The sequence below is a fragment of the Lepidochelys olivacea genome (assembly GCF_965140295.1).
Source record: "Lepidochelys olivacea isolate rLepOli2 genome assembly, chromosome: 1".
In the NCBI taxonomy this organism is placed as follows: domain Eukaryota; kingdom Metazoa; phylum Chordata; order Testudines; family Cheloniidae; genus Lepidochelys; species Lepidochelys olivacea.
Window position 1 is genome coordinate 47,262,789 of NC_140411.1, and position 26,631 is coordinate 47,289,419.

Below are 26,631 nucleotides of genomic sequence, written 5' to 3' on the forward strand. Positions count from 1 at the left end.
TAGGGATAAAGTGAGACAGGCTTAAAGTCAAGTAGAGCTGGACCTTGCAAAAGGAATTAAAACCAATAGTAAAAGGTTCTATAGCCCTATAAATAAGAAGAAAACAAAGAAAGAAGAAGTGGGACCGCTAAACACTGAGGATGGAGTGGAGGTCAAGGATAATCTAGGCATGGCCCAATATCTAAACAAATACTTTGCCTCAGCCTTTAATAAGGCTAAAGAGGATCTTGGGGATAATGGTAGCATGACAAATGGGAATGAGGATATGGAGGTAGATATTACCATATCTGAGGTAGAAGCGAAACTTGAACAGCTTAATGGGACTAAATCAGGGGCCCCAGATAATCTTCATCCAAGAATATCAAAGGAATTGGCACATGAAATTAAGAATTTTTAATGAATCTGTAAACTCAGGGGTTGTACCGTATGATTGGAGAATTGCTAACATAGTTCCTATTTTTAAGAAAGGAAAAAAAAGTGATCCGGGTAATTATAGGCCTGTTAGTTTGACATCTGTAGTATGTAAGGTCGTGGAAAAAATTTTAAAGGAGAAAGTAGTTAAGGACATTGAGGTCGATGGTAAATGGGACAGAATGCAACATGGTTTTACAAAAGGTAGATCATGCCAAGCCAACCTGATCTCCTTCTTTGAGAAAGCAGCAGAATTTTTAGACAAAGGAAACGCAGTGGATCTAATTTACCTAGATTTCAGTAGGGCGTTTGATACCGTGCCACATGGGGAATTATTAGTTAAATTGGAAAAGATGGGGATCAATATGAAAATTGAAAGGTGGATAAGGAATTGGTTAATAGGGAGACTACAGCGGGTCCTACTAAAAGGTGAACTGTCAGGCTGGAGGGAGGTTACCAGGGGATCGGTTTTGGGACCAGTCTTATTTAATCTTTTTATTACTGACCTCGGCACAAGAAGTGGGAGTGTGCTAATAAAGTTTGCTGATGGTACAAAGCTGGGAGGTATTGCCAATTTAGAGAAGGACCGGGAAATCATACAGGAAGATTTGGATGACCTTGTAAACTGGAGTAATTGTAATAGGATGAAATTTAATAGTGAGAAGTGTAAGGTTATGCATTTAGGGATTAATAACAAGAATTTTAGTTATAAGCTGGGGACGCATCAATTAGAAGTAACGGAGGAGGAGAAGGACCTCGGAGTATTGGTTGATCATAGGATGACTATGAGCCATCAATGTGATATGGCCGTGAAAAAAAGCTAATGCAGTCTTGGGATGCATCAGGCAAGGTATTTCCAGAAGAGATAAGGAGGTTTTAGTACCATTATACAAGGCACTGGTGAGACCTCACCTGGAATAGTGTGTGCAGTTCTGGTCTCCTATGTTTAAGAAGGATGAATTCAAACTGGAACAGGTACAGAGAAGGGCTACTAGGATGATTTGTGGAATGGAAAACCTGTCTTATGAAAGGAGACTCAAGGAGCTTGGCTTGTTTAGCCTAACTAAAAGAAGGTTGAGGGGAGATATGATTGGTCTCTATAAATATACCTGAGGGATAAATACTGGAGAGGGAGAGGAATTATTTAAGCTCAGTACCAATGTGGACATAAGAACAAATGGATATAAACTGGTCATTGGGAAGTTTAGACTTGTAATTAGATGAAGGTTTCTAACCATCAGAGGAGTGAAGTTTTGGAATAGCCTTCCAAGGGAAGCAGTGGGGGCAAAAGACCTATTTGGCTTTAAGATTAAACTCGATAAGTTTATAGAGGAGATGGTATGGGATAACATGATTTTTGGTAATTTATTGATCTTTAACTATTCATGGTAAATAGGCCTAATAGCCTGTGATGGGATGGGATCTGAGTTACTACAGAAAATTCTTTCCTGGGTATCAGGCTGGTGAATCTTGCCCATATGCTCAGGGTTTAGCTGATCGCCATATTTGGGGTCGGGAAGGAATTTTCCTCCAGGGCAGATTGGAAGAGGCCCTGGAGGTTTTTCGCCTTCCTCTGTAGCATGAGGCAGAGGTCACTTGCTGGAGGATTCTCTGCTCCTTGAAGTCTTTAAACCACGATTTGAGGACTTCAGTAGCTCAGACATAGGTAAGAGGTTTTTCGCATGAGTGGGTGGGTGAGATTCTGTGGCCTGCGTTGTGCAGGAGGTCGGACTAGGTGATCATAATGGTCCCTTCTGACCTTAGTATCTATGAATCTATATTGTCTATGGTGTAGCAACTAGCAGTTTGTTAAAGATGCTATGTAAATGGAGTAAATAACTTAGTCTATGTCTACACTGGAGACCTTACAGCTGTTGCTGTAAGATCTGTTGTGTAGCTGCTCTGTGCCAACGGGAGAGATCTTTCCTGTCAACATAATTAAACCACACCCGAGAGGTGGTAGCTATGTTGGCGGGAAAAGCTCTCCTGCTGGCATAGTGCTGTGCACGCTACCACTTATGTCAGCAAAACTTATGGCCCTCAGCAGTGTGGTTTTTTTACACCCTTGAGTGATATAAGTTTTGCCAACGTAAGTGGTAGTGTAGACATGGCCTAAATCAGAAGGGAGCTGTACTTCCCCAAAAAAAGAAACACACAAACCTGTTTGAAACAGAGAAAGAAATGACCTTTCTTTAGTAGAAGTGGTTTTTACAACTTAAATTTGAAACTCTTTCTCAGTTCTGAGGTACTTTCAGCAGTCTAGTTCCCTAAAATACTTCAGTGTAGTGCCAATCTGTGCAGCGATGTTAGGGCTTTCCCATTACAAAGTCTGTTCTCAAAAGGTCCATAATACTAAAATATAAGAGATTTTTGAGAAATCTTTTGCAAAGATGTTCTATAAATTCATAACTCAGATGTTCATAAGGCTAGCACAATAATGCTACTTAAGATGTAAGGTAGAAGGTAACTTTAAAATCTGTTTATGCAATGTAGTTTTCTATATCTATTCAGACAAGCTGTATGCAAATCTTTAAAATGTCCCCTACCCTCTGATATACTTGCTTAGAAAGTTTTTTGAGCTTAATAGGCATTATCTATATTTTCACACTTGAAATAAACATTAACTTACTGTATTTGATTTTTAAACAGACACCAAATCCTACTGCAAGTGAGTTTATTCCAAAAGGTGGATCAACTTCCAGGCTGAATAATGTGTCTCAGTCAAGTATGTCTGCCTTCTCTCAAGCCTTGTTCTCTCACCCTTCCATGGGAAGTCCTGCTACTGCTGGACTAGCTCCAGGTAAGTTGGGAATAATGATTTGTAGTATAGCTATTTATATTTAATCTACATGTCAAATTTAACCCCATTTAAAACTAGGAGTAAAGTTTTCAGTGTATAGTATATTCCTGGTTTAGCTCTTAATTTAAAATCCTTAGTGCCAATAATAGTACAATATCTTGAAATAACTTTCCTACTAATTTACTACTACAGTACACCCTCTCTATAATGCCCTTCATAATAACAAACCTTCAGATATAATGAACGTGGTCCCTGGATCCCACCTTGAGCCCCACCACTGCGACAGGGCTGGAGGAGTTATTGCCTCCCCTTCCCCCCCACTGTGGGTCTCTTTTGTTATAGCTTGGGTGTACTGTATACAATAAATGCTTTTTATTTCTAGGATAGGTATTGTGGATGTAATAATACATTGACACTTAAGCCTTGTCTACACTAAAGGGAAAAGTAAATCCGACTCCCCTTACTTTTCTTGATATGGTGGAGTATAGGAGTCAACGGGAGAGCAATCGGCAGTCGATTTAGCAGGTCTTCCCTAGACCCGCTAAATTGACGGCCAATGCATCGATCACTGCAAAGTCGATCCTCTGGTAAGTGTAGACAAGCCCTAAGATTAAAGCTAAAGATTTAAGAAAATTCTTACTTTCTTTAGTGTTAGAAAATAAGATTTAAAATCACTTGGCTTTTTAAAAATTAATTCTACTGATACCGTTTGTCTTATTGTGTAATCTCAGTTTGCAACCCATAGTTAGGGTTCTGTTTCCAATTATTTTCAGTTTTAAAAACTCCTATAAAAATGTGTTCCATGCAAATCGTGGAATTCAAAGGTGTTCTGGAAATAAAAACAGTTAGAAAATTTCAAGCAATTTGCACATTAGTTTTCCAAAGTTTGATAAAGCAAAGATATATTTTACTAGTTTCTAATTTTTGATAAAAAGCACATATGGGAATACTTGGACAATTTGAATATATACAAATCAGCAAGTCTGGATAACATACATCCCAGGTCTTTAAGGGAATTTGCTAATGTACATTCTTGAACCCCTGACCATTGCTTTTGACAAGTCATAGAGAACTAGGGAAGTACTAGAGCAGAGGTGGGCAAACTATGGCCTGGGGACCACATCCAACCCTCCAGACATTTTAATCCGGCCCTCGAGCTCCCGCCGGGAAGTGGGGTCTGGGGCTTGCTCCCCTCTGGCACTCCAGCCAGGGAGTGGGATCAGGGTCTTGCCCCACTCCGCACGGCTTCTGGAAGCAGTGGCATGTCCTCCCTCCAGTCCCTATACATAGGGGCAGCCAGGGAGCTCCACATGCTGACCCCACCCCAGACACCGCCCCCGCAGCTCCCATTGGCCCGGGAACCGCAGCCAGTGGGAGCTGCAGGGGCGGCGCCTGCTCACAGGGCAGCGCACAGAGCTGCCTGGCTGTGCCTCCATGTAGGAGCCAGAGGAGGACATGCCACTGATTCTGGGAGCTGCTGGAGGTAAGCATCGCCCGGAGTCCGCCCCCCTGCCCCTCTCGCATGCCCCTGCCCCAGTCCTGATTTCCCCCTCCCGCCCTCTTAACCCCTCGGTCCCAGCCCGGAGCACCCTCCTGCACCCCCAACTCTTCATCCCCACCCCAGAGCCCGCACCTCCAGCTGGAGCCCTCCTGCACCCCCAACCCCCAATTTTGTGAGCATTCATGGTCCGCCATACAATTTCCATAACCAGATGTGGCGCTCTGGCCAAAAAGTTTGCCCACCCCTGTACTAGAGGAATCAAAAAGAGCAATTGTTGGACATAATGCTCAGTCTTGACAGTTGCTGTCTGGCAAAACTAACTTCAGTCCTTCGTAAAATAATGGAAGAACTGTCTGTAACTATTTAGAAGAGAACAGAAAAATAAACACTAAATAGCACAGCTTTGCAAAGAACAAATCATGTTGAGAAAATTGTTATTTTTGTTGATCAAATTAACATAAGTGACGGATGACATAATGCAATAATTATATGTGAACTTTAGTAAGGTATAAAGTGCCATGCAGTCTGACTGGAAAACTGTCTTTTTGGTATGCATATGAACATTGTCATCTGGATTGAAAATTACCTGAAAGATTTAGTTGTACATAAAGATTTGTCTACACTAGGAAATTAGGTCGAATTTATAGAAGTTGGTTTTGTAGAAAGCGTTTTTATACAGTCGATTGTAGCTACCCACGCAAATGCTCTAAGTGTATGTAGTTGGCGGAGTGCGTCCAAAGTACTGAGGCCAACCATCAACTTCCGGAGCATTGCACCATGGGTAGCTATCCCATAGTTCCCGCAGTCTCCACTGCCCATTTGAATTCTGGGTAGAAGTCCCAATGCCTGATGGGGCTAAAACACTGTCACAGGTGGTTCTGGGTACATATCGTCAGGCCCCCCTTCCCTCCCTCCGTGAAAGCAATGGCAGACAATCGTTTTGCGCCTTTTTTCCTGGGTTACCTGTGCAGATGCCATACCCTGGCAAGCATGGAGCCCGCTCAGCTAACCATCACCATATGTCTCCTGGGTGCTGGCAGGCGCAGTACTGCATTGCTACACAGCAGCAGCTTATTGCCTTTTGGCAGCAGACAGTGCAGTATGGGTGCTCTTTTAACCGACCTCGATGAGGTCGGGGCGCCTGGGTAAACATGGGAGTGACTCAGCCAGGTCATTACCCTTTTGAGTTTCATCTCATGGCAATTCAGTCCTACCGGCAGTCCTACTGCACCGTCTTTTAATGAGCAGCCAGGAGATGATGATGGCTAGCAGTCATACTGCACTGTCTTCCGCTGAGCACCCAGGAGATGATGATGGCTGTCTTCCGCTGAGCACCCAGGAGATGATGATGGCTAGCGGACGTACTGCACAGTCTGCTGCCAGCAAGATGCATAAAGGTAGATGAAGTGGATCAAACCAAAAAATAGACCAGATTTGTTTTTGTATTCATTTTCTCCCTCCCTCCCTCCGTGAAATCAATGGCCTGCTAAACCCAGTTTTGAGCTCTATCCTTGAGGTTTTGAGTTCTATCCTTGAGGGGGCCATTCTGTTTCTCGCAAAGCCACCCCCTTTGTTGATTTTAATTCTCTGTAAGCCAACCCTGTAAGCCATGTTGTCAGTCGCCCCTCCCTCCGTCAGAGCAACGGCAAACAATCGTTTTGTGCCATTTTCCCTGGATTGCCAGAGTAGGAGCAGACGCCATAGTACAGCAAGCATGGAGCCCGTTCAGCTCACCACACCAGTTATGACCATTGTAAACACCTCGCGCATTATCGTGCAGTTCATGCAGAATCAGCACCTGAAAAACCAGACAAGGAGGCGACGGAAGGGCGGTGATGAGGACATGAACACACTTTTCTCTAAAACCGCGTTCCCCCTGCAGTTTGGAGATCATGGTGTTAATGGGGCAGGGTCATGCCTTGGAACACCAATTCTGGGCCTGAGAAACAAGCACAGAGTGGTGGGACCACATAGTGTTGCAGGTCTGGGATGATTCCCAGTGGCTCCAAAACTTTTGCATGCATAAGGGCACTTTCATGGACCTTTGTGACTTGCTTTCCCCTGCCCTGAAGCTCAAGAATACCAAGATGAGAGCAGCCCTCACAGTTCACAAGCAAGTGGCAATAGCCCTGTGGAAGCTTGCAATGCCAGACAGCTACCACTCAGTCAGGAATCAATTTGGAGTGGGCAAATCTACTCTGGGGGTTGCTGTGATGCAAGTAGCCAATGCAATCATTGAGCTGCTTCTATCAAAGGTAGTGACTCTGGGAAATGTGCATGTCATACTAGTGGCTTTGCTGCAATGGGATTCCCAAACTATGGTGGGGCTATAGACGGAACACATATCCCTATCTTGGGACCGGACCACCAGGGTAGCCAGTACATAAACTGCAAGGGGTACTTTTCAATGGTGCTGCAAGCACTATTGGATCACAAGGGACGTTTCACCAACATCAGCGTGGGATGGCTGGGAAAGGTCCATGACGCTCGCGTCTTCAGGAACTCTGGTCTGTTTAAATGGCTGCAGGAAGGGATTTACTTCCCAGACGAGAAAATAACTGTTGGGGATGTTGAAATGCCTAGTTATCCTTGGGGACCCAGCCTACCCCTTAATGCCCTGGCTCATGAAGCCATACACAGGCATCCTGGACAGTACTAAGGAGCTGTTCAACTATAGTCTGAGCAAGTGCAGAATGGTGGTAGTGTGTGCATTTGGATGTTTAAAGGGTCGCTGGCGCAGTTTACTGACTCGCTCAGACCTCCGCGAAATCAACATTCCCATTGTTATTCCTGCTGGCTGTGTGCTCCACAATCTCTGTGAGAGTAGGGGGGAGACTTTTATGACAGGGTGGGAGGTTGATGCAAATCGCCTGGCTGCTGAATACGCGCATCCAGACACCAGGACAGTTAGAACACAGCAGGAAGCGCTGCGCATCAGAGAAGCTTTGAAAACCAGTTTCATGATTGGCCAGGGTACTGTGTGACACTTCTGTTTGTTTCTCCTTGATGAAAACCCGCCCCCTTGGTTGCCTCTAAATTCCCTGTAAGCCACCTGCCCTCCCCCTTCGATCACAGCTTGCTTGCAAAGGAAATAGTCACTATCATTTAAAAAACATGTATTCTTTATCAATTGATTATAAAAATAGGGAGATAACTCACAAGGTAGCCCAGGTGGGGTGTGGGAGGAGGGAAGGAAAAAGCTACTTGTTGAATGACAGCCTTCTGTTGCTTGGGCTGTCCACTGGGGTGAAGTGGTCAGGTGCCCGGAGTGCCCCCCCCCCCGCATTCTTGGGCATCTGGGTGAGGAGGCTATGGAACTTGGGGAGGAGAGAGGGCGGTTAAGCAGGGGCTGCAGCAGCAGTCTGTGATCCTCCTGCCATTCATGAACCTCCACCAGATGCCAGAGCATGTCCGTTTGATTCCACAGTAGCCCCAGCGGTGCCTCATGCCTCCTCTGATCTTCCTGCCGCCACCTCTCCTCACGTTCATCGGCCACTGTCCTGTACTCTGCTATTGTGTCCCTCCACAAAGCTCTGTCAGTGCCAGATGACTGCATGAGCTCAGAGAACATTTCATCGCGTGTGCTTTTTTTTTCGACGCCTTATCTGAGATAGCCTTTGGGACGGAGGACGGCGGCTTGAAACACTTGCAGCTGCTGGAGGAAAAAAAGGGAGTGAAGTATTTAAAAAGATACATTTTACAGAACAATGGCTATACTCTTTCACAGTGAACAACACTATTCACATTACATAGCACATGTGATTTTGGTACAAGGTCACATTTTGCATCTTATATTGAGTGCCTGCAGCTTTGGTGTTAGAGGTCACGCAAGCAGGGCCGGGCAATAGAATTCGGCTTGCAGGCGGCCATGGTAAGCCATAGTCTTTTGGCTTCTGCAACCTTCATAACAGCAGCACCCTCCTTTCCCATACCAAGCAAAGCCCTTCAGTTGGCCATTTAGTGCTGCGGTTTTCCTGTTAAAGTGCAGCAGCAGAAACCAAACTAACCCACTCCCCCCATCCAATTCTCTGGGATGATTGCTTTTCCCCTCCCCCCACCGCCTGGCTGGTATCAGGGAAGATCCCTCAGGCATGGCGGAGAGTACCCCATCATCGGTCTCCCATCATCGGAGTCCACGGGCAGGGGTGGGGTAGTGGTGGCGCCCCAGCGCCCCCCCTTCCCCCCAAATTGCATGCAGCTCAGCATAGAAGCAGCATGTCTGGGGCTCTGTCCTGGAGCGTCCATTTGATTCTTTGGTTTTCTGGTATGCTTGTCTGAGCTCCTTAAGTTTCACGCGGCACTGTGTTGCATCCCTGATGTAGCCTCTGTCCCTCATGGCCTCTGAGATTTTTTGAAATGTTTTGGCATTTCGTCTTTTGGTGCGTAGTCCAGCGATCAGATCTAGTACCTCCCATTCGGTCCATGCTGGAGCTCTTTTTCGATTCTGGGACTGCATGGTTACCTGTGCTGATGAGCTTTGCATGGTCACCTGTCCTGATGAGCTTGCCTGGCCACACAGGACATGAGATTCAAAAGTTCCCGGGGCTTTTCCTGTACACCCGGCCAGTGCATCCGAGTTCAGAGTGCTGTCCAGAGCAGTCACAATGGTGCACTGTGGGATAGCTCCCAGAGGCCAATACCTTCAAATTGCGTCCACACTAACCCTAATTCGAAACGGCGATGTCAATTTCAGCACTAATCCCCTTGTTGGGGAGAAGTACAGAAATCGGTTTTAAGAGCCCTTTATGTTGAAAAAATGGCTTCGTTGTGTGGACGGGTGCAGGGTTAATTCGGTTTTAATGCTGCTAAATCCGACATAAACTCGTAGTGTAGACCAGCAAAATACAATAAATGATCATCTGCTTTGGGAACTGTCTAGTGGGGGTGCTATAGGATCCTTCATGGTCCTCCTTTAACATCTCTTTTAGTAATATTTGAAGGGGGAAGCACCAGCATTGAGGGCAGAGAAATTAGAAATATGAGTAGAACATGAACACAGATTATGCCTAAATCTCGGAAAGGGATTCCATAATAAATACTTAGCAGATACCAGTGCTGAAAAAGATCTAGTCCAAGGTTTTAAAATATGAACCTAACATTAGACGTCTAGCCTCCTTATTGAGATTTCTAAGTGGCATGATGCTTCAAAAGTGCTTATCTGTCAACAACTCCTGTTGTCCATTCAAGGGGAGGTGCTTGGTGCTCCTCACCTCTGAAAATTTGGTCACTTTTGTAAGCGCCTGAATAAGAGTATAGAAGCTTGACTTTAGGTTCCTATTTTTGAAAATCTTGGTCTTAGGTCATACTGGACAGCAAGTTACAGAAAATGAACTCTGTTGTGAAATTGATAAAATAAGGAATGATTTCTGAGTAGCACACTTAGAAACAAGTTACAAACTAAGTTGCTAATGGTCTCTTTATGCCCTGTTGGAGCTTCATTTAAAATGTTGCAAACTGTTCCCTGGCATGTCATATAAGAAATATGCTCACAAATTGGAGGGAACTCAGAAAAAAGCAACAAAAGTTAAATATGTATGGGCTGGCTTTTTTAAATCAGGGAATGTTTGTTTTTTCATGTATAGCTTAGCTGAAAAGCAACTAAGTTGTATATGTGTTGTCTGGGGGAAGAGAATATAACTTTCAAAAGGTATGTGAAGGATTTAAATGTTGAAGAATTCATTAGGATCATTCAGTGAGGTGGCATTAGGAGCAAAAGTGTTCCAGGTGGGATGAGGAAATGAACTAGCAGTGATTGCTGTTAAACTTTGAAAGAGAAGTCTCCATTGTTTGAATCGCTGAACACTAAAGTGGATAAAGCATTCTGTAGGGAACAGTCCTGCATTTGCTCATCCCTTGAGGATGGAAAAAGACGACCAAATAGATTCTTCTCTTTTTTTAAAATTTTTGATTCTGAGATTTCCCTTGCTTTAAGAAATGTAAAACAAAAACCTATTTTATATATGACATTTGAAAGAATTTGTTCCCAAAATGGTATAAATGTCCCTTGAAATCTGCATTTATTTACTCAGTCTTTATCAACACTGGATGAAGAAAACCTCTGCAACTGATTTTTAAGCAAAACCATTGAGAATGTAGTGACAGCCAAAATCAAACAGATCACATTTGTCAATTCCTGGCTGCTTCACAACTTCTGTACTGGTGTGCGCCATGGAGACAAGACTAATAGAGCTTCAAGGTTACCTACTCATGACTACATCATGATGCAGGCTACATCTTAGCACCTACACTACTTGATCTCTGCAGCTTTCAACATAGGCAGTGGTGAGCTGGAGCCGGTTCGCACCAGTTCACTAGAACCGGTTGTTAAATGTAGAAGCTCTTTTAGAACCGGTTGTCCCGTGAGGATACCAGTTGTCCCGGTTCTAAAAGGGCTTCTAAATTTAACAACCGGCCAAAAGTGGCACCTTTAGGCTCTGACTCCGTGGGTGTTCCGGGGCTGGAGCACCCACAGGGAAAATTTGGTGGGTGCAGAGCACCCACCGGCAGTACCCCGCCCTGCCCTGTGCTCGGCCTCAACTCACCTCTGCTCCACCTCCTCCCCTGAATGTGCCGCCCTGTTCTGCCCTCCCCCGACCCCCTCCCCCCCAGCTTCCCGCGAATCAGCTGTTGGCACGGGAAGCCTGGGAGGGCTGAGAAGCAAGCGGCGGCTTCGCGCTCAGGCCCAGGGAGGGGGAGCGGAGGTGAGCTGGGGTGGCGGGGCGTGAGGAGGGCAGCCCACGCCGCAGCAGGTAACCCGTGGGGGGGGGGCGCAGGGGAACCACTCCTCATGGGACAGGAGTTCTGGGGGGCAGGGGTGGGCCACGACCCCCTCGCGGGGTGAGGAGGGAACCAGTTGTTAAGATTTTGACAGCTCATCACTGAACATAGATGCTGAAATGTAGTGCCACAAAATGCATGTAGCTGGAGAAAACTGCTGAACTGCAATGGTTCCAGTTATTCCTCCCCAGTGGGACCTAGAAAATGATGATGAGCAGCTGCTGTTCTTCATAAACTCTCCCCTGCAGAGTTCCACAAGTAAATATCCTGGACCAGCCTTCTTTTCAGTGTCTACATGAGGCGACTTAGAGTTGGTAATATGCCACAGACCCCGTTGCCTCCAGTATGTTCATGACACTCGGCTGTATAGCTCATTTCCGGAGGCAACCAATGCCATCACAAAGATGTCAGAGATCAGTAGCTGGGTGGAGAACAGCTGGTTCAAACTCATTCTGGACAAGACCAAAATGATGCTGGTCAAAAAGGGGAAGTGCTTTGAAGAATTAGCCAGGATGTTATCCTCCCCTTCACTGAAGGCTTTTTTCAATTCATCAAAGTGGTGCAACGTCTCATAGCCCTGTTCTGACTCTTCACTAAGCCTAGATGAACCACATAGCATCAGTTGTGAAAATCTTCTTTCACTTCTAGCTTGCTTAAAATAATGTTGCTCAGACAAGAATCTGGCCAGTGATTGATGCATTTGTCATCTCCAGTCTAAATTTCTGCAACTTCCTCTTTCTGGGGCTGAAGGTGAAAACAATGTAGAGGCTTCCAGCTCAAGCAGAATGTAGCAGCCTGCCTTTCAATGAGCCAGGGCTCTGCAAATACCTCACCCCGTGCTCCAGTTCCTCCACTGTTTTCCAATCTGGTTTTGTTGACAGTTCAAGACCCGTGATCTTCAAAGCCATCAAATGGGTAAGAACCGGGACCTTGAACTGACAACAGAACCATGTTCAGTGCTAGTAGGGGGAACGCAGAGGTGATGTGCTCGCAGTAGCCTGTTCTGTTGAAACTGTCTCTCCATCCTTGACCTACCAAGACAACTGAACACCTCTGAGGAAATGAAATGTACAAAGCCCAAGATTAAGGGTATGTTTATACTGCACTCAGGAGAGGTGATTCCAGCTTGCATAGGTGTACCTGAGTTAGGCTTTGATCAAGTAACAATAGCAGTGTAGCTGCAGGGGCATTGGTACAGGCTTGCCTCCTGAGTACAACCGTGCCTAGGACCCTGGGTACATAACTCATGCAGCTAGTCCATGCTGCCATCCATGGTGCAGCAGCTATTCTGCTGTTTGGTCTATCTGGATCAGAGGTAGGCAACTATGGCCCACAGGCCACATCCGGCCTGCGGGACCATCCTACCCAGCCCCTGAGCTCCTGGCCCGGGACGTTAGCCTCCAGCCCCTCCTCCGCTGTTCCCCCTCCTCCCGCAGCCTCAGCTCACTGCTCCACCAGCACAATGCTCTGGGTGGCAGAGCAGCAAGCTCCTGGGGCAGCGCAGCTGCAGAGCCTGGCCTAACCCGGTGCTCTGTGCTGCCTGGCTGCCTGTCCTGGTGCAGCTGCGACGCCAGTCACAGGTGCTCCAGGCAGCACGGTAAGGAGGCAAGGAGCAGGGGGTTGGACAGAGGGGCAGGGGAGTTCGCAGGGCGGGACGGTCAGGGGGCGGGGGTGTAGATAGGGGGCGGGACGGTCAGGGGCGGTGGTGTGGATAGGGGGCGGGATGGGCAGGGAGCAGGGTGATTGAATGGGGGCAGTCAGGAAGGAGGAGGGGGTTGTATGGGCAGCAGGGGGCCATCAGGGAACAGGGAGGGGTGGATGGGGCAGGAGTCCCCAAGGGACAGGGGGGCTGTCAGGGAGCGAGAAGTGAGGGGGAGGAGTGGGGAGTTGGATAGGGAGCGGGGGGTTGGGCCATGCCTCGCTGTTTGGGGAGGCACAGCCTCCCCTAACCGGCCCTCCATACAATTTCAGAAACCCAATGTGGCCCTCAGGCCAAAAAGTTTGCCTTACCCAAGCTAGCTTTTATCTAGATCAGGGATGTCCACATAAGTTGCAGTGTGGGACAGCAGGAGAAAGTGTTCTCTGTTGAAGGGGTTTGACTGTGGGCTGAGCTCTGAAAGGAGGTCAGATTAATCTCTCTTGACCACCTGTAAGGTATGATGCCACACCCTACAGTTTGAGAGCTTTCCGAACATACCAGAAGGGTACAGGTGAGGGAGAAGAAAAGAAAGAATAAAATTATTTATATTCCAAGCAAAACCATCTCATAGCAGGAAAGGAAGAAGAGCAGAAGACTATAAATGCACTAGGTTCCTAGTGCATGCAGATCTAATTACCTTGCACGCATTTAGCTACTGTGGTAATGGGCACTGTGGGAAAACTCTCTAAGATAAAAAGAAATGTCTGCTGCAACAGCTTTAAATACAGAAAAAACCTTTTGCAAATTATTTTATTTTAAAACTTCTATAACATTCAGTAATTTAGAATATCTGTGAAGCTTTTAACAATTTTATATTTATACAGTGTTTTTGTTTGATCTCTGGAAAAAGAAGGTGAATGCCTCAATTGCTGGACACATCACTAATGTTTTTCTTTAGCTTTAGGCTGTGGTTATGGTGAGTGCCAGTGTAAATTTGTGGACGAGAGGAAAAAAATTGGTGGAAAATCTTTTTGTGGTGCTTTAAAACAATTGCACCACTTTTTAAAAGATCACGTGTTGTAGACTAGCTAAACTGCATCTGCATTATTAAGTAGTACTAATTAAAGGCTGGATTGTACAAGCATTGACTGACAAACTTCCATTGACTTCAGGGAGTTTTAGCGCCAGGTCTCAAATGAAGAATACATTAAAACCAACATTTTTTTGTCCCAGTGTATCCATATGAATTCTCAAAGTCAAAAGGCACTTTGCTTTTAATGAAAATATTTAAATGCGAACAATAGAGCTTTAAAGCATTCATCCCATGAATTATGTGAGCCTGGAGTGAATTGTAATACAAAAGGAAGATAAAATCAATATTTCATTGCCTGCTCTTTTTTTTTTTTACTGTTGTGGTATAAAATTAGTCTTTCTATTTAAAAAAAAAAAAAAAAAGTAGCTTTGTGACAAGAATATGAATGAAGAAAATGTCTCTTAATTTGAACTACTGTAACTTGGGTAGCAATTCTTTGAAACTTGTACAACTACTAATATGAGATTCAATTAAGCAAGCCAGTAAAGGCACGCTTTTCATGGCTCTAGCGTGCAAAGTTAACATTGTGCTCCACTGTCTTTTAATAAAAAGAAAAGGAGTACTTGTGGCACCTTAGAGACTAACAAATTTATTTGAGCATGAGCTTTCGTGAGCTATAGCTCACTTTAGCGGATGCATTCAGTGGTGCCACAAGTACTCCTTTTCTTTTTCCGAATACAAACTAACACGGCTGCTACTCTGAAACCTGTCTCTTAATACTAAGCAGTTGTGGGTGTAGGAGTTAATACTTGCAGAATTCCAGCTTTTTAATCAAGTACTTTGTATAAAAGTCAATGTTAAATTTTATGGTTACAATATTTAAATATTGTCGTAGCCTTTTTTAGATTAGTATCAACAATTCAGCAATTTGTGAATATGCTTTAAGTGTGCTGGCTTTTCTTTGTTCAATCCTGTCACTTCCCTTTTCTTCATTTACCACGAAACTTGGAAAATGTAAAACAATGTAAGAAGTGAAAGTTTGACAGTAACAGGCACTTTTTGATTTCATGTGTGAATATTAACTCCTACCTCATCAAGTGATGTATAGCTCCTACTTCCACTCCAGTTCACAAATCCATAAGGAACCTGTGTGGGTACTGTACTTATAAATACCGGGAAAGAGATTTAGCAGCTGAAAATAAGGGGGAGTGTTAGTAGCATGTGACCAGTCAGCTCTTTTGCAGACTTCCAGTGGTCCACTGATCAGTTTGCAAATAGTTACATTAGTCGATACATTCTGAAATCTGTGCCTCTCACCAAGAAGTATAGGTTAGCAAAGCATACATGGATCATATTTCAAATGTGACTGATAATGAAGCCAGATAAGCTCTTTCTCACTTATGGTTTACTTCACCAGGAGACCTGACTGATGCATTTGAGTATAGTGTGCGAGAGGATGAGAGGATGATGATGGGCAGAGATGAAAATTGGAAGCTCTCTCCCCAGCTTTCTCCATTATCAGATAAGATCTGTTTCTCCCACTGAGGATGGAAAAAAAACAGCTTGACAGCAGCTTCTTCAAAGCTTGTATCTTGGTGCTCCTACCAGTTAATCACTCACAGCGCTCAGACCTTTAAACTCTCCAATAGAGGAGATGGAAATGGCTTTACTATTTTCTTACTATGGTTGGTGGCAGGTTTGTGTAAAGATCAAGGGTAGAATACGGCATTTATGAAACCTTTAGAGATTGTGCACCCCCCTAATCACATGGATGAGCGCTTACCCTGTAAATAGGTGTGATGAAGCCAGTGGTTCTAGTTATGGGAACAGAGGCTCCACAGTCTGTCTTGTTGCTTATTCAGTGCCTTTATTGTTGTTGTCAGTGTCAGTCAATGGGAAGATATGCTAACTGATTTCTATAATTCATTGTTTTTTCCTCTATCCTCTTTTCTGTTTCTTTTCTTACCTCCACATTTCCTTTCTTGCAGCACCTCCTGGTGTCTGCTTTTCCCAGCAAGCTTTATTTCTACCCTCTTTTCCATGTCACTAATTGTTGACATTAGTGTCTTAATTTAGAAAAAAAAACAAAAACACCTCAGTTAAGTTAGTGATGGCCAGGGGAGTTCATACCCTTGAGTCCTAGGTTCAGACAGTCTGCATACTCACATTGGCAGCACTGCATCAGTTGCATTGCTTACATTGGGAATTTCTTTGCTACCCTGAAGGCTGGAAACATTTTTTTTTATAAATGAAAGTTTAAATGATGTAAAATTTGAATTTGCAATGCAAGCCTTAAATCCATCAAATGTGCTATATATTTGACACTCCTAGCCTACTGGAATCATCCACAGAACCAAAAGCAAGTTGCAAGTCTCTTGCAACAAACAGGTCTGCTGTTCCAGCAGGATAAAAAGAAACTCTGATTTAAAAAAAAACCCTTCCTATCTCCAATCGTTTTACTCAACATGTGCATTGGCAAAATAGACTACTATTACATTAAGGGGGCTTGATATGATAGAGTTTCCGTGTTTCCAGGCTGGATAGTCTGACCTCCAATTTATTCCTTCAAGCTGTCAGAAGTTCTTCAAAAGATACCCAAACTCCTGAAACCTAAATGCAGGGCTGAACTTCATGCGCATTTGAAATTTTGACTAATAAGCATAATACAGTATACAAAATTGTATAATGATATTACTCCCTTTCTCTTGTTTCCCTTCCCTCCTCTCTTTTGCTTTGCTAAACAAACGTAACTTTCTAAACATTAGATGTATTTATTTGACTACTGCAAATGGAAATATATCTTGTTAACATTTAAAAATGGATGAAACTATACCTATAACCATAGCTGGGTGGTACATGGCTTTATTGGCCCCAGGAGAATGGTTTTGAGAAACTTGCAACAGATGTTCATAGCATACTTTAAACACAGACCCTAGACTATATTTGTACCCAAACCAGCAAGGTATACAGTACAATATAACTTTTTTTCCTGTTTACAGATATTCTATATTAAACTTCACCACATAAAGCAGTCTTAGACATTATTTCATTAAGTGGTGGCTGCTGCTTTTTCCAATCTATAATTTAATTCAATTAGTTCTTTTTCAGTAAACTCTTTGAAGCAATTACTTTGGTATAGTTTTGGATCACTCAGTAATAAATGCTTTTAATTAATACATAATCGTCAAACATTTTATGGCATAAAATAACTGAAATAGGATAGAAGAGACACACTCTAATCTTTCCTTGGTTTAAAGAATTGTGTAGTGGAATTCATAAAATTCATTCTTATTTTGTAGGCCATTATTTTATTGGCTTTCCTTCCATATTTGACTTGGTATATTGTTTCCTATTAAATCATTATCTCCTCTCCACGTTAAAGTGGGAGAAAATACAGAATCTTCGTATCTGCTCTCTTGTTAAAATTAGTTTTTAATATAATATGCAGTAATTGTTTAACCACTAGAGCGATTGAATAGTGGTTAAACAAACAATTACGGCATATTATATTAAAAGACTAATTTTAACAAGAGAGCAGATATGAAGGTTCTGTATTTTCTATATATCTATATATAAAGGATGCAAAGACAATGAACTGGTAGACTTTACCTCAGCAGTGGAGGAAAAATGCATAAGAAAATGTATTAAAGATAAATATGTTTTGGAATTTGGGAAAGTTGCAAGATTGTTTCAGGGTTTTTGTGAAAGATAAGAGAAATGTCAATCTTTCTGAGGAAATCTGCCAATTTTGTTGACAGAAAGAAATAGACCTAACTTATTATGCATGTCTTTTGAGCTATCTAAAAATTCTTTGCTAGAACCAAAGCTAGAGTGCAAATTGAGCAAATAACTTTAATAGTACCATCAGAATATACTTGTTTCAGATGAAATTTTAGCCATTTTCAAAACCAAGAAAGTTTACATTATTCCACAGCGTAACATCTCTTTTAATTTTTTTTTATCAAAGTCACCAAAAGTTACATTTATATCCATTAACATATTTGGTAGGTATACAGAATTGAGACGTTGGCTGCATTTTACATGGTAGAATCTATATTCACTTTTGTAGCTAGTCATATTGATTGGTAAATATAGGTGGTACTATGGTACAGTTTTGCAGAGAGGATATTTAAGTCTGGAAAGGCTAACTTTAGACATATTAGAAAATGTTAAAGTTGTTTCCGATGGGGAAAACTGCGTGCCTAAAGTGAGAAATATTAAAAGGAACACTATAATACCAGCCTGTCTTGTATCTAACCTGCTCACCCAGATGTGTATGTTCTATCTGTAACCCAGGGGGTTTTCTTACAAATGAGGTAGTTGGGGCCAATAGAATAAACTCCTGAAATTATTTTTGTAGGCTGACACTCACTCCTATGCTGTCTGAAAATGCTATACTATCTGAAAATGTCAAACTAATCTTGGATGAATTTTTTTAGATTCCTAATGAATTTAAGGATATTTGGGAACAGGGAATATTCATATCTTAGATCTCTGTCTGCAATATTCTTGAATGAGAAGTTGCTCAATAACTAAAGTATGAATGTAACGTAGGGTGCCCCTGTCTATTCCAGTTGCAGCACTAAAGTGCTCATCAGCCCTGAGATTCTAAAGTTGTTTATAGGACTTGGACATTAGGGTGCGGTTGAGGGCTTTGGCTGGGGGTGCAGGCTATGGGGTGGGGCCGGGGATGAGGGGTTTCGGTTGAAGGAGGGGGCTCTGGGCTGGAACCGAGTGGGGTGGAGTGTAGGAGGGGGTGCGGGCTCCAGCTGGGGGTGTGGGCTCTGGGGTGGGACCAGGGAGGAGGGCTTTGTGGTGTGGGAGGTGACTCCGGGCTGGGGCAGGGGGTTGGGGTATGGGAGGAGGTGCAGGGTCCTGGTGGCCGCTTACTGCGGCTCTCAGGAAGCGACCACCAGGTCCCTGCAGCCCCTAGGTGCATGGATGGACAGGTAGGCTCCGCGCATCATGCCTGCAGGTGCCACCCCCACAGCTGCCATTGGCAGGGAGCCTGCCTTAGCCCCAGGCCCCTGCTGCGCCACCAACTGGAGCCACCAGGGTCCCTTTTCAACCAGGAATTCTGGTCAAAAACCAGATGCCTGGCAAGTTTGGCAACCCTGTTGGATATCCAGTTACCATGGATTTTAATGCGTATTGGACATTCAGGTCCCTTGGCAGCTTTGAAAATGTCAGCCCAAATCTATACTAGTTCTCAATCTGGAAAGAGTTACCATATCGATATTTATTAGATTAATTTTCCAATCAACAAGAGATCACTTTTTATTTGGTCACCTTAGGAAAAGGAATAACTTTTCTTTAGGGACTTATTCGTCATAGTATGTAGTTCATAAGCAGTCTGTGAATTATCAGAAATATACATTTCTTAGTACTGCTTTAAATTGAAAAACTTTCCTGATTGTTTACTTGACTACCTTGTGTAAAAATTAGTGTTAATATATATTGACACATTTTCATTCCCTATATTATCTGCACACAACTAAACCAGTTCTGCCCCTACAAGCATGCCAATAACTTGGTTATTTCTTTGTCTTTGCAAGTCTCCTCTGCTCTCAGTCCCATCTCCCTGTTGACATATTGTATTCCATGTGCCATCTTAATTCCTCCTCCTACATCTAGGCCACGTGTTCTCCAGTCCCCCAGCACAACTGTCCTGGTCTCCTTTTAAAAGAAGCAAAGATTCTGGCTGTTGTGTGTCTGTCCTCTTCCTGGGAAAAATGTGTCTTCTCCAGCTGTACTGCTACTTTGTCCCCTTAATGCTTCATAAAGAAATAGTGGTGCTTATGCCTTTCTGCTCCCTGCCTTCCTGCAGAGGGAACTTGCAGCTTCCTGGCCCTTCTCACCTATCAAAATTTCATTTCACCTTGAGCAAGTTGATGAGGTAGATTTTGTTTCAAGCTTTGAGTTAGTCTTTACATTTCCACAAAGCAAAAATTTGTTGAAGAAAATTTTCTTGTCTTCTTAAGGAATGTCACTGTCTGCAGGATCTTCTCCTCTTCACTCCCCTAAAATTACTCCTCACACATCTCCTGCTCCTAGAAGAAGAAGTCATACTCCAAACCCAGCAAATTATATGGTGCCTACTAGTGCCTCTACTCCTGTTACTAATGCTGTCTCCCAGCCTCCATCTACTGGCCAGGTGATTCAGAAGGAAACTGTGGGTGGAACAACGTATTTCTACACTGATACAACTCCAGCCCCTCTCACAGGAATGGTATGTTTGTTTTGATACCCTCGTAACATTTTTGACCATATCTGAGCTTTTTCATAAAATGAAGATGTTTGAGAGATGTTTAAACTTGCTACTAATTTGTATTCTATTGCAACTTGGCACAGAAGCTGTTACTTGGACACTTTCTCTTGCCAAATCTTAATTTTGAGTGGTATTATTCAAGTGATATGAGAGCGCTATGGGGCAGTTTTTTTCCTTTGCTGTTTCTGACTGTTCTATTTCTGCACTCCTGTGCTGAATCTGTTACGTTCTGCACCACCCCCCCAAAAAGGGCGTATTGGGACTCATGAAAAATTGAAACTAGGAGTAGGTTACTGAGTTGTTATCATGCAGATACTAAAATGCTGTGATGATGGGGGAGAGGGTAGTCACATAAGACCCTAAATAGTTGCATAATGTGGGTAATATTCAAAGGCAAACTGGAACTTACAATTTTGTGCAGAATTCTAGTAAATGGTTGACTAGAGAGGAAGTGTTCCGATGACCACTCCGAATATGCTTTTTTGTTTTACTGAGTCTGGTATGTTATATGTACAGAAGACTTCTTGATGAAATTTCCATTAATTTAAAAGTTGTAACTAAGCAGAGGAATTGTAAGGAAAGACAGTAGGAAAAATTCATGGATAATTAAAAGGGTACTGTCAACTCAAAAATCACATTGTCTGAATAGTTTAATAGTGTTAAATTTACAAGTAACACCTAAGATTATTATAACTGAAAGAGATATGAGAAAACATATCTGTATTTTGCTTGTTTCCATTTGTGTGGGCTTTTTCACACAACAGCAAGAAGAAAACATTTTTTTTAAAATTGTTAAACTCCAAGAATAATAATCTTTCATTTCTGCAAAATAAAGAGAAACTTGCATTTACAGATGGGAAAGAAGGACAGTTAGTGTTAGATGATTTAAAAATCATCTAAAGTTGCATTGGTTGTGAATGTCACATTAGAAAATTATAGAGAATGCAAGAAGTACATTCATAGCACATGTTCCATTTTGAGGATTTTGTTAAGTCAGCGGGTCAAAAAGTGCTCAGAATAAACACATATCAAAATCAGATTTTTCCAAATTCTAAAGGAAACAAGTCTTAAATAATCTTTTATTTTTTCCCTTTTAGGTATTTCCAAACTATCACATTTACCCTCCTACTGCACCTCATGTTGCTTATATGCAGCCAAAAGCAAATGCACCTTCCTTCTTCATGGCAGATGAACTCAGACAGGTAGGCTGTCATAGTGTTGAAGTAGAAATGATTCAAATATCTTAATATATTCTTAAAGAGAGTTGGGCAACCACAAACAACGAAAGGGAAATAAGCACATTAAAACCACTGAGACAGTTATCTTCATTCCAGACTTAAAAATGTAATCACGTTACAGAAATAGAGGTACCACAGAAAACAAAATTACAAGTACTTATAACTGTAATACCTTCTGCATGCCATATGTTTTTATCAAGAAAGTTTACTTGAAGAGAAATGTATTATTGTAAATCTTTTAGAATTTCTGTACATGCTAAACATTTTGTGAGGCATTGGGGTTTTATTTTAAATTTGATTAGAATACAGCTAACTGAAATTTTATTTATTTATTAACTGAAAGTTTATTTCACTAGGAGGGTGGTGAAGCACTGGAATGGGTTACCTTGGGAGGTGGTGGAATCTCCATCCTTAGAGGTTTTTAAGGCCTGGTTTGACAAAGCCTTGGCTGGGATGATTTAGTTGGTGTTGGTCCTGCTTTGAGCAGGGGATTGGACTAGATGACCTCCTGAGGTCTCTTCTAACGCGAATATTCTGTGATTCTATTCTATGATTTTATGAAATGGAAGTATAATCAAGAAAATGTTGATTTTATGTGGATTTATTTATATACAGAGTATGTAGTTCTATTTCTTTAGTATATTTAAATGTATTATGAAGTTGGCTGTAAAGTTAACTGCCTCAGCATTTTCAGCATACCTGTTAGCCTTCTGGGGCAGGATACTGAGCACCCCTGGAGTTGCTCTGACTTGTTATGGTGTCTCTTGGTATTATGCCCCTGCCTTTTTCATGCTCCTTTTACAGCTCCTTTCTTCCACATGACACTTCTTTTTTTAAAAAAAGAAAAAAAAGTCTCCATTGTAACCTCCTTCTGATGAGAAGCAGTAGTCCTGAGGCAGCCTCCCTTTTGTGCAGGTTCTACCTGTGGGGAGAGTCCATAGATTCAAGCCCTAATTTTTCCAAGCTGGTGATGTGAGTTCTCCTAAAAAGTCAACTAGCTATTCTACTATGGAAACCTGGCCCTTCCTAGGTATTATGCTGTAAATTTAGCAAAGATGATAAACTAAATTATGTTCTGTACTGTAAGGCTACATAATTTGTTCCTCAGGAGCTGATCAACCGACATTTAATAACAATGGCTCAGATTGATCAAGCAGATATCCCTGGTAAGTAACTAGAAAGTTAGTCATAATTGTCTGTGATTATTCTAAGCTAAGTCTTGTTTGCTCTCACAACCGCATAGCACTACTAACTTCGTTAAAAATAAATTTATATTAACAGCATGTTTTGACAAAACTGTTCCTGAATTTAATTTTTTATGAAGTGTATGACTTGGTCTGATTATACTAGAGCTGTTAATAACAGATGTCATTGTTTTAATACTTTGCCCCTTCAAAGTACTTTACAAACATGAGGTCTCTACTGTTCACTGTTTCTTCTGCATATTTTCTTTTCTTTATTTTAAAATTCTTTAGCTGACTGTCTGTTTTTCTGTTTAACACCATATATCTGTGCTTAAAAAGTACGCAGTTCTTAACTTCATTGAGCAGATTTCCCTTTTAGATCCTGTCCACAATCCACATTGTAACTGATTTTTGTATCCAGTAAGTGGCATGGTTGGCTCTAAGCATGGTTTGTTTTCACACATTCTATTGGGTGACTACAGCAGCTAAGGCCTACTTTTTCAAAAGTGAATATGGATGCAGATCATCAGGACAAGGACTTTTAAACCCATCAACTTGACTATGTTTCTAGCCTTCAGCTTTGGGGACTGTGGGTATGTCTACACTTAAAATGCTACAGCGGCACACCTGCAACACTTCAGTTTAGACACTACCTATGCTAACGGGAGGGGTTCTTCTGCAGTCCTTTCCTTGTTATTAAAATATCCTGACAGGCATTGGATGAAGGAATATTTAGGGTGCCACTTCACTACCAAGAAATAGGGGAACTGTTCTAGAAGCTTATCTGTATAAAATCAGACCAAGGAAGTATTTTAATGAGGAAAAACAAGTAAAATTCCACAGGTTTAGTAATAAGCATTTATTGTGATACTTTAGAGGAACTTTTTGTACTTTTGAGAAATTCTTCCTAAATAAAGGCATTCAAACAACATCCACAGTATTTGTTACTGCTCAAAGGTATTTGCTTTTTAATGAGAACTTTCTCCCTAGCATCCCCTCCCCCAGCGTCTGCTTGATACTAATGGTCCTCAGTGCTTGCGAAGTCCATCAATCTGTTGTCTTGTCCTTTTTTTGCTGCGTGTATAAATACAGGATTGACTTCACTAAATGATTTAAACAAGGGAAAATGAGTTGAGGGAGTAAAACCTTGTTTAAACTCAGTGCCTTTACTAGTTAGGCCTTATCTGCATGGAGACTTAGTTCACAGCAAGCCAGGGTGTAAATCTAGAGCATATTAGCCTGCCCCACGCTAACTGCATGTTTGGACCTTGCTACTGCACTCTAAAGTTTCATAGTGCATTTTGACATATGCCATTTGAAACAAGTGTATGTCAAAGCTCACTTCAGAACTTTTAGTGCACAATAGAAGGGTCCACATGGCCACTTAGTGCTCAGCAGGCTCATATGCTAAATGTTCACACCCTGGCTTGCCACTCACTAAGTCTCCATGTAGACAAGCCTTGGTAAATGTGGGTTTATGTTTAGAAGACTTTGTTTTTACAAGACACTCTCGACTGGTAAGATAGATTGTGTTTTAAAATGCTAGTTAACATGATTTTAGACAGATTTTGCACCTAGTGTAGATTGGGGAAGTTGTGTTTAAAAATGCAGTTGCTCATCATGGTCAGTCTTTTGGAGAACCTATTGTTGACCGCAGTCAGCTAACATGGTTTTTATGCAGTTTGTCCTGTCTAGGTGCAAAGTTGGGACTAAAATACAAGTGTTAGCACTTTAAATGATGCACTATAAAACACAGTCTAGCTTCCTAGTCTGGACTGTCCTCTTAGATGTCTTATTATCTGTCCTGTTCCCCTCACTCTCCAAATAAAATAGTGTATTCATTCTGAACACTGACAGTGTCTGTCTTTGCTGTTCTCTGCTGCTGTCATAACGGAAGTCAAGAGTTGACTCGGGGCTTCATATTCACAAGGCTTGTGTGGTATTGGGGATTATCCATGTCCCTTCATATCTTCATCCTCAGTAGCTGCAAGAAAGAGTAAATTTTCGAGGCAGACCAAAAGATAACAATTTGTTGGGCAGCTACCAATGTACTGCTCCCCACTATTTATGGATGAATTGGTTTAATATTAGAATGACGCTGATACTTCATGGCACACAGGGCTTTTACTTCTCTTGTTTACTTTTAGTATGGCAAGATTATTTTTCAGAAAGCAGATATATCTGTTATCCAAAAATATCTCACAAGAAACCATATTTGTGCCAAAGATAGAATTATGAATTTTTACTTTTTTTGTTGCATGTATCTCAGACACAGCACAAAGTATTGTTTGACATCTTAATAGTCAAATTTTCTTTACTACTGTAATATTGATTTTACAAATGCAATTAGTGTCTAATATATTTCTATAAACTGCTTTAGCAGTCCCTACAGAAGTTGACAGCTACCACAGCCTTTTCCCTTTAGAACCACTGCCACCACCCAATCGGATACAGAAAACAAGCAACTTTGGGTACATTACATCATGCTACAAAGCTGTAAATAGCAAAGATGATCTGCCATATTGCCTTCGGAGGATACATGGTGAGGGAAATCATAAGTTGTCATCTTTTTAAACGTCAATGCTACCTATATTTAAGCCTAAAACATTTGCACTTCTATAATACTACGCATAAATCTTAAATTGGCTTTGAAATGAATCATTCTGTTGGAATAAGAGAGCAAAGTTTGGCCTAGATAACAGTCCATAGTGTTGGAAATGAGCAAGCAAAGTTTTATATTGGTGTGCCTCTGTTGGTGGCAGCTCAGTACTTTCAGAACAGATACCAACGTTTTTTTAAACAAATCTAATGGAGCCTAAAATCACTGAATAAACGTAATTAAACTGTGTGGGTTTTTATTCTCTTCTCAGGTTTCCGTCTTGTTAACACAAAGTGCATGGTATTGGTTGACATGTGGAAAAAAATTCAACACTCAAATATTGTAACTCTGCGTGAAGTGTTTACCACTAAAGCATTTGGAGAACATTGTAAGTTTCCAGGAATTAAACTGTTGAGGTAATTTTGAGGGTATTAGGGCAGTGCTTCTCACCTTTTTGGGTTGAGGACCCATTTATAAACTTTGGCCTGTCATGACACAGAGATCTCCCAAGACGCAATGACATCCCCCCTTCCACTGGTGGGAGTGGGAATTCAGAGCTAAGATTCCAGATGCTCCGCAATGGAATTGGAGGAGTGGCAGTGAGCTGACACCGCCAAAAAACAGCCCCTCCAAACCTATGGTATCAGAGGACACAGGGTGGGAGGGGGATTTGGGGACTTGGGGGTGTAGTGAAGAAGGGGTTGCAGGTTCGGAGGTGCTGGAGAAGGAGTTGGAGGGGCAGATGGGTGTGGGTGCAATGGTGGACTGAGTGAGGATATGAGCATAGTGGAGCCCGGGGACACATTCCCCACACATGGCCCTTGTGGGGCAGAGGGTAAAAGGGTGGAGTGGGGATTTGTCATCTTTGGGATAAAGTGGCAATCTGTGGGAAGGAGTTGGGGGCAGAAGGGGCTGGTGGTGCAGTCGGGGAAGTGCTGGGTAGCTGGTGGCCCTGGTGGGTGATATGATGGGGGTATTCGTCTGGTTGTGGAAGGAGGGGTACATCAGGCAGCCCAGGATGGGGAATGGAAGACAGGCAGTACACCTTCCAGTGGGGAGGGGGAGTACATCAAGTGGCCAGTAGTTACCAGAGAATGTGACCCCTACCGCTCCCTCACAGCTACTGTCTCGCAGAGCTGCCTGGGCTCAGCTGTCTACTCCGGGCATTAAGATTTCTGGAC

The 26,631-nt window shown here is 42.6% G+C and overlaps 1 protein-coding gene across 3 annotated transcripts in view; it reads left to right on the forward strand.

Moving 5' to 3' along the window:
* Positions 1-26,631, forward strand: part of PAN3 (poly(A) specific ribonuclease subunit PAN3) — a 121,665-nt gene that overhangs the window by 70,763 nt on the left and 24,271 nt on the right. For 2 of the 3 annotated variants that reach the window (XM_084631809.1, XM_084631811.1), the window contains 6 exons: positions 3,061-3,211; positions 20,143-20,390; positions 21,527-21,631; positions 22,776-22,833; positions 25,232-25,393; positions 25,722-25,838. In XM_084631809.1, coding sequence (XP_084487935.1) covers positions 3,061-3,211; positions 20,143-20,390; positions 21,527-21,631; positions 22,776-22,833; positions 25,232-25,393; positions 25,722-25,838 — 841 coding nt within the window. The remainder of the gene's footprint in view (positions 1-3,060; positions 3,212-20,142; positions 20,391-21,526; positions 21,632-22,775; positions 22,834-25,231; positions 25,394-25,721; positions 25,839-26,631) is intronic. The other variant, XM_084631810.1, reaches the window with a different exon arrangement.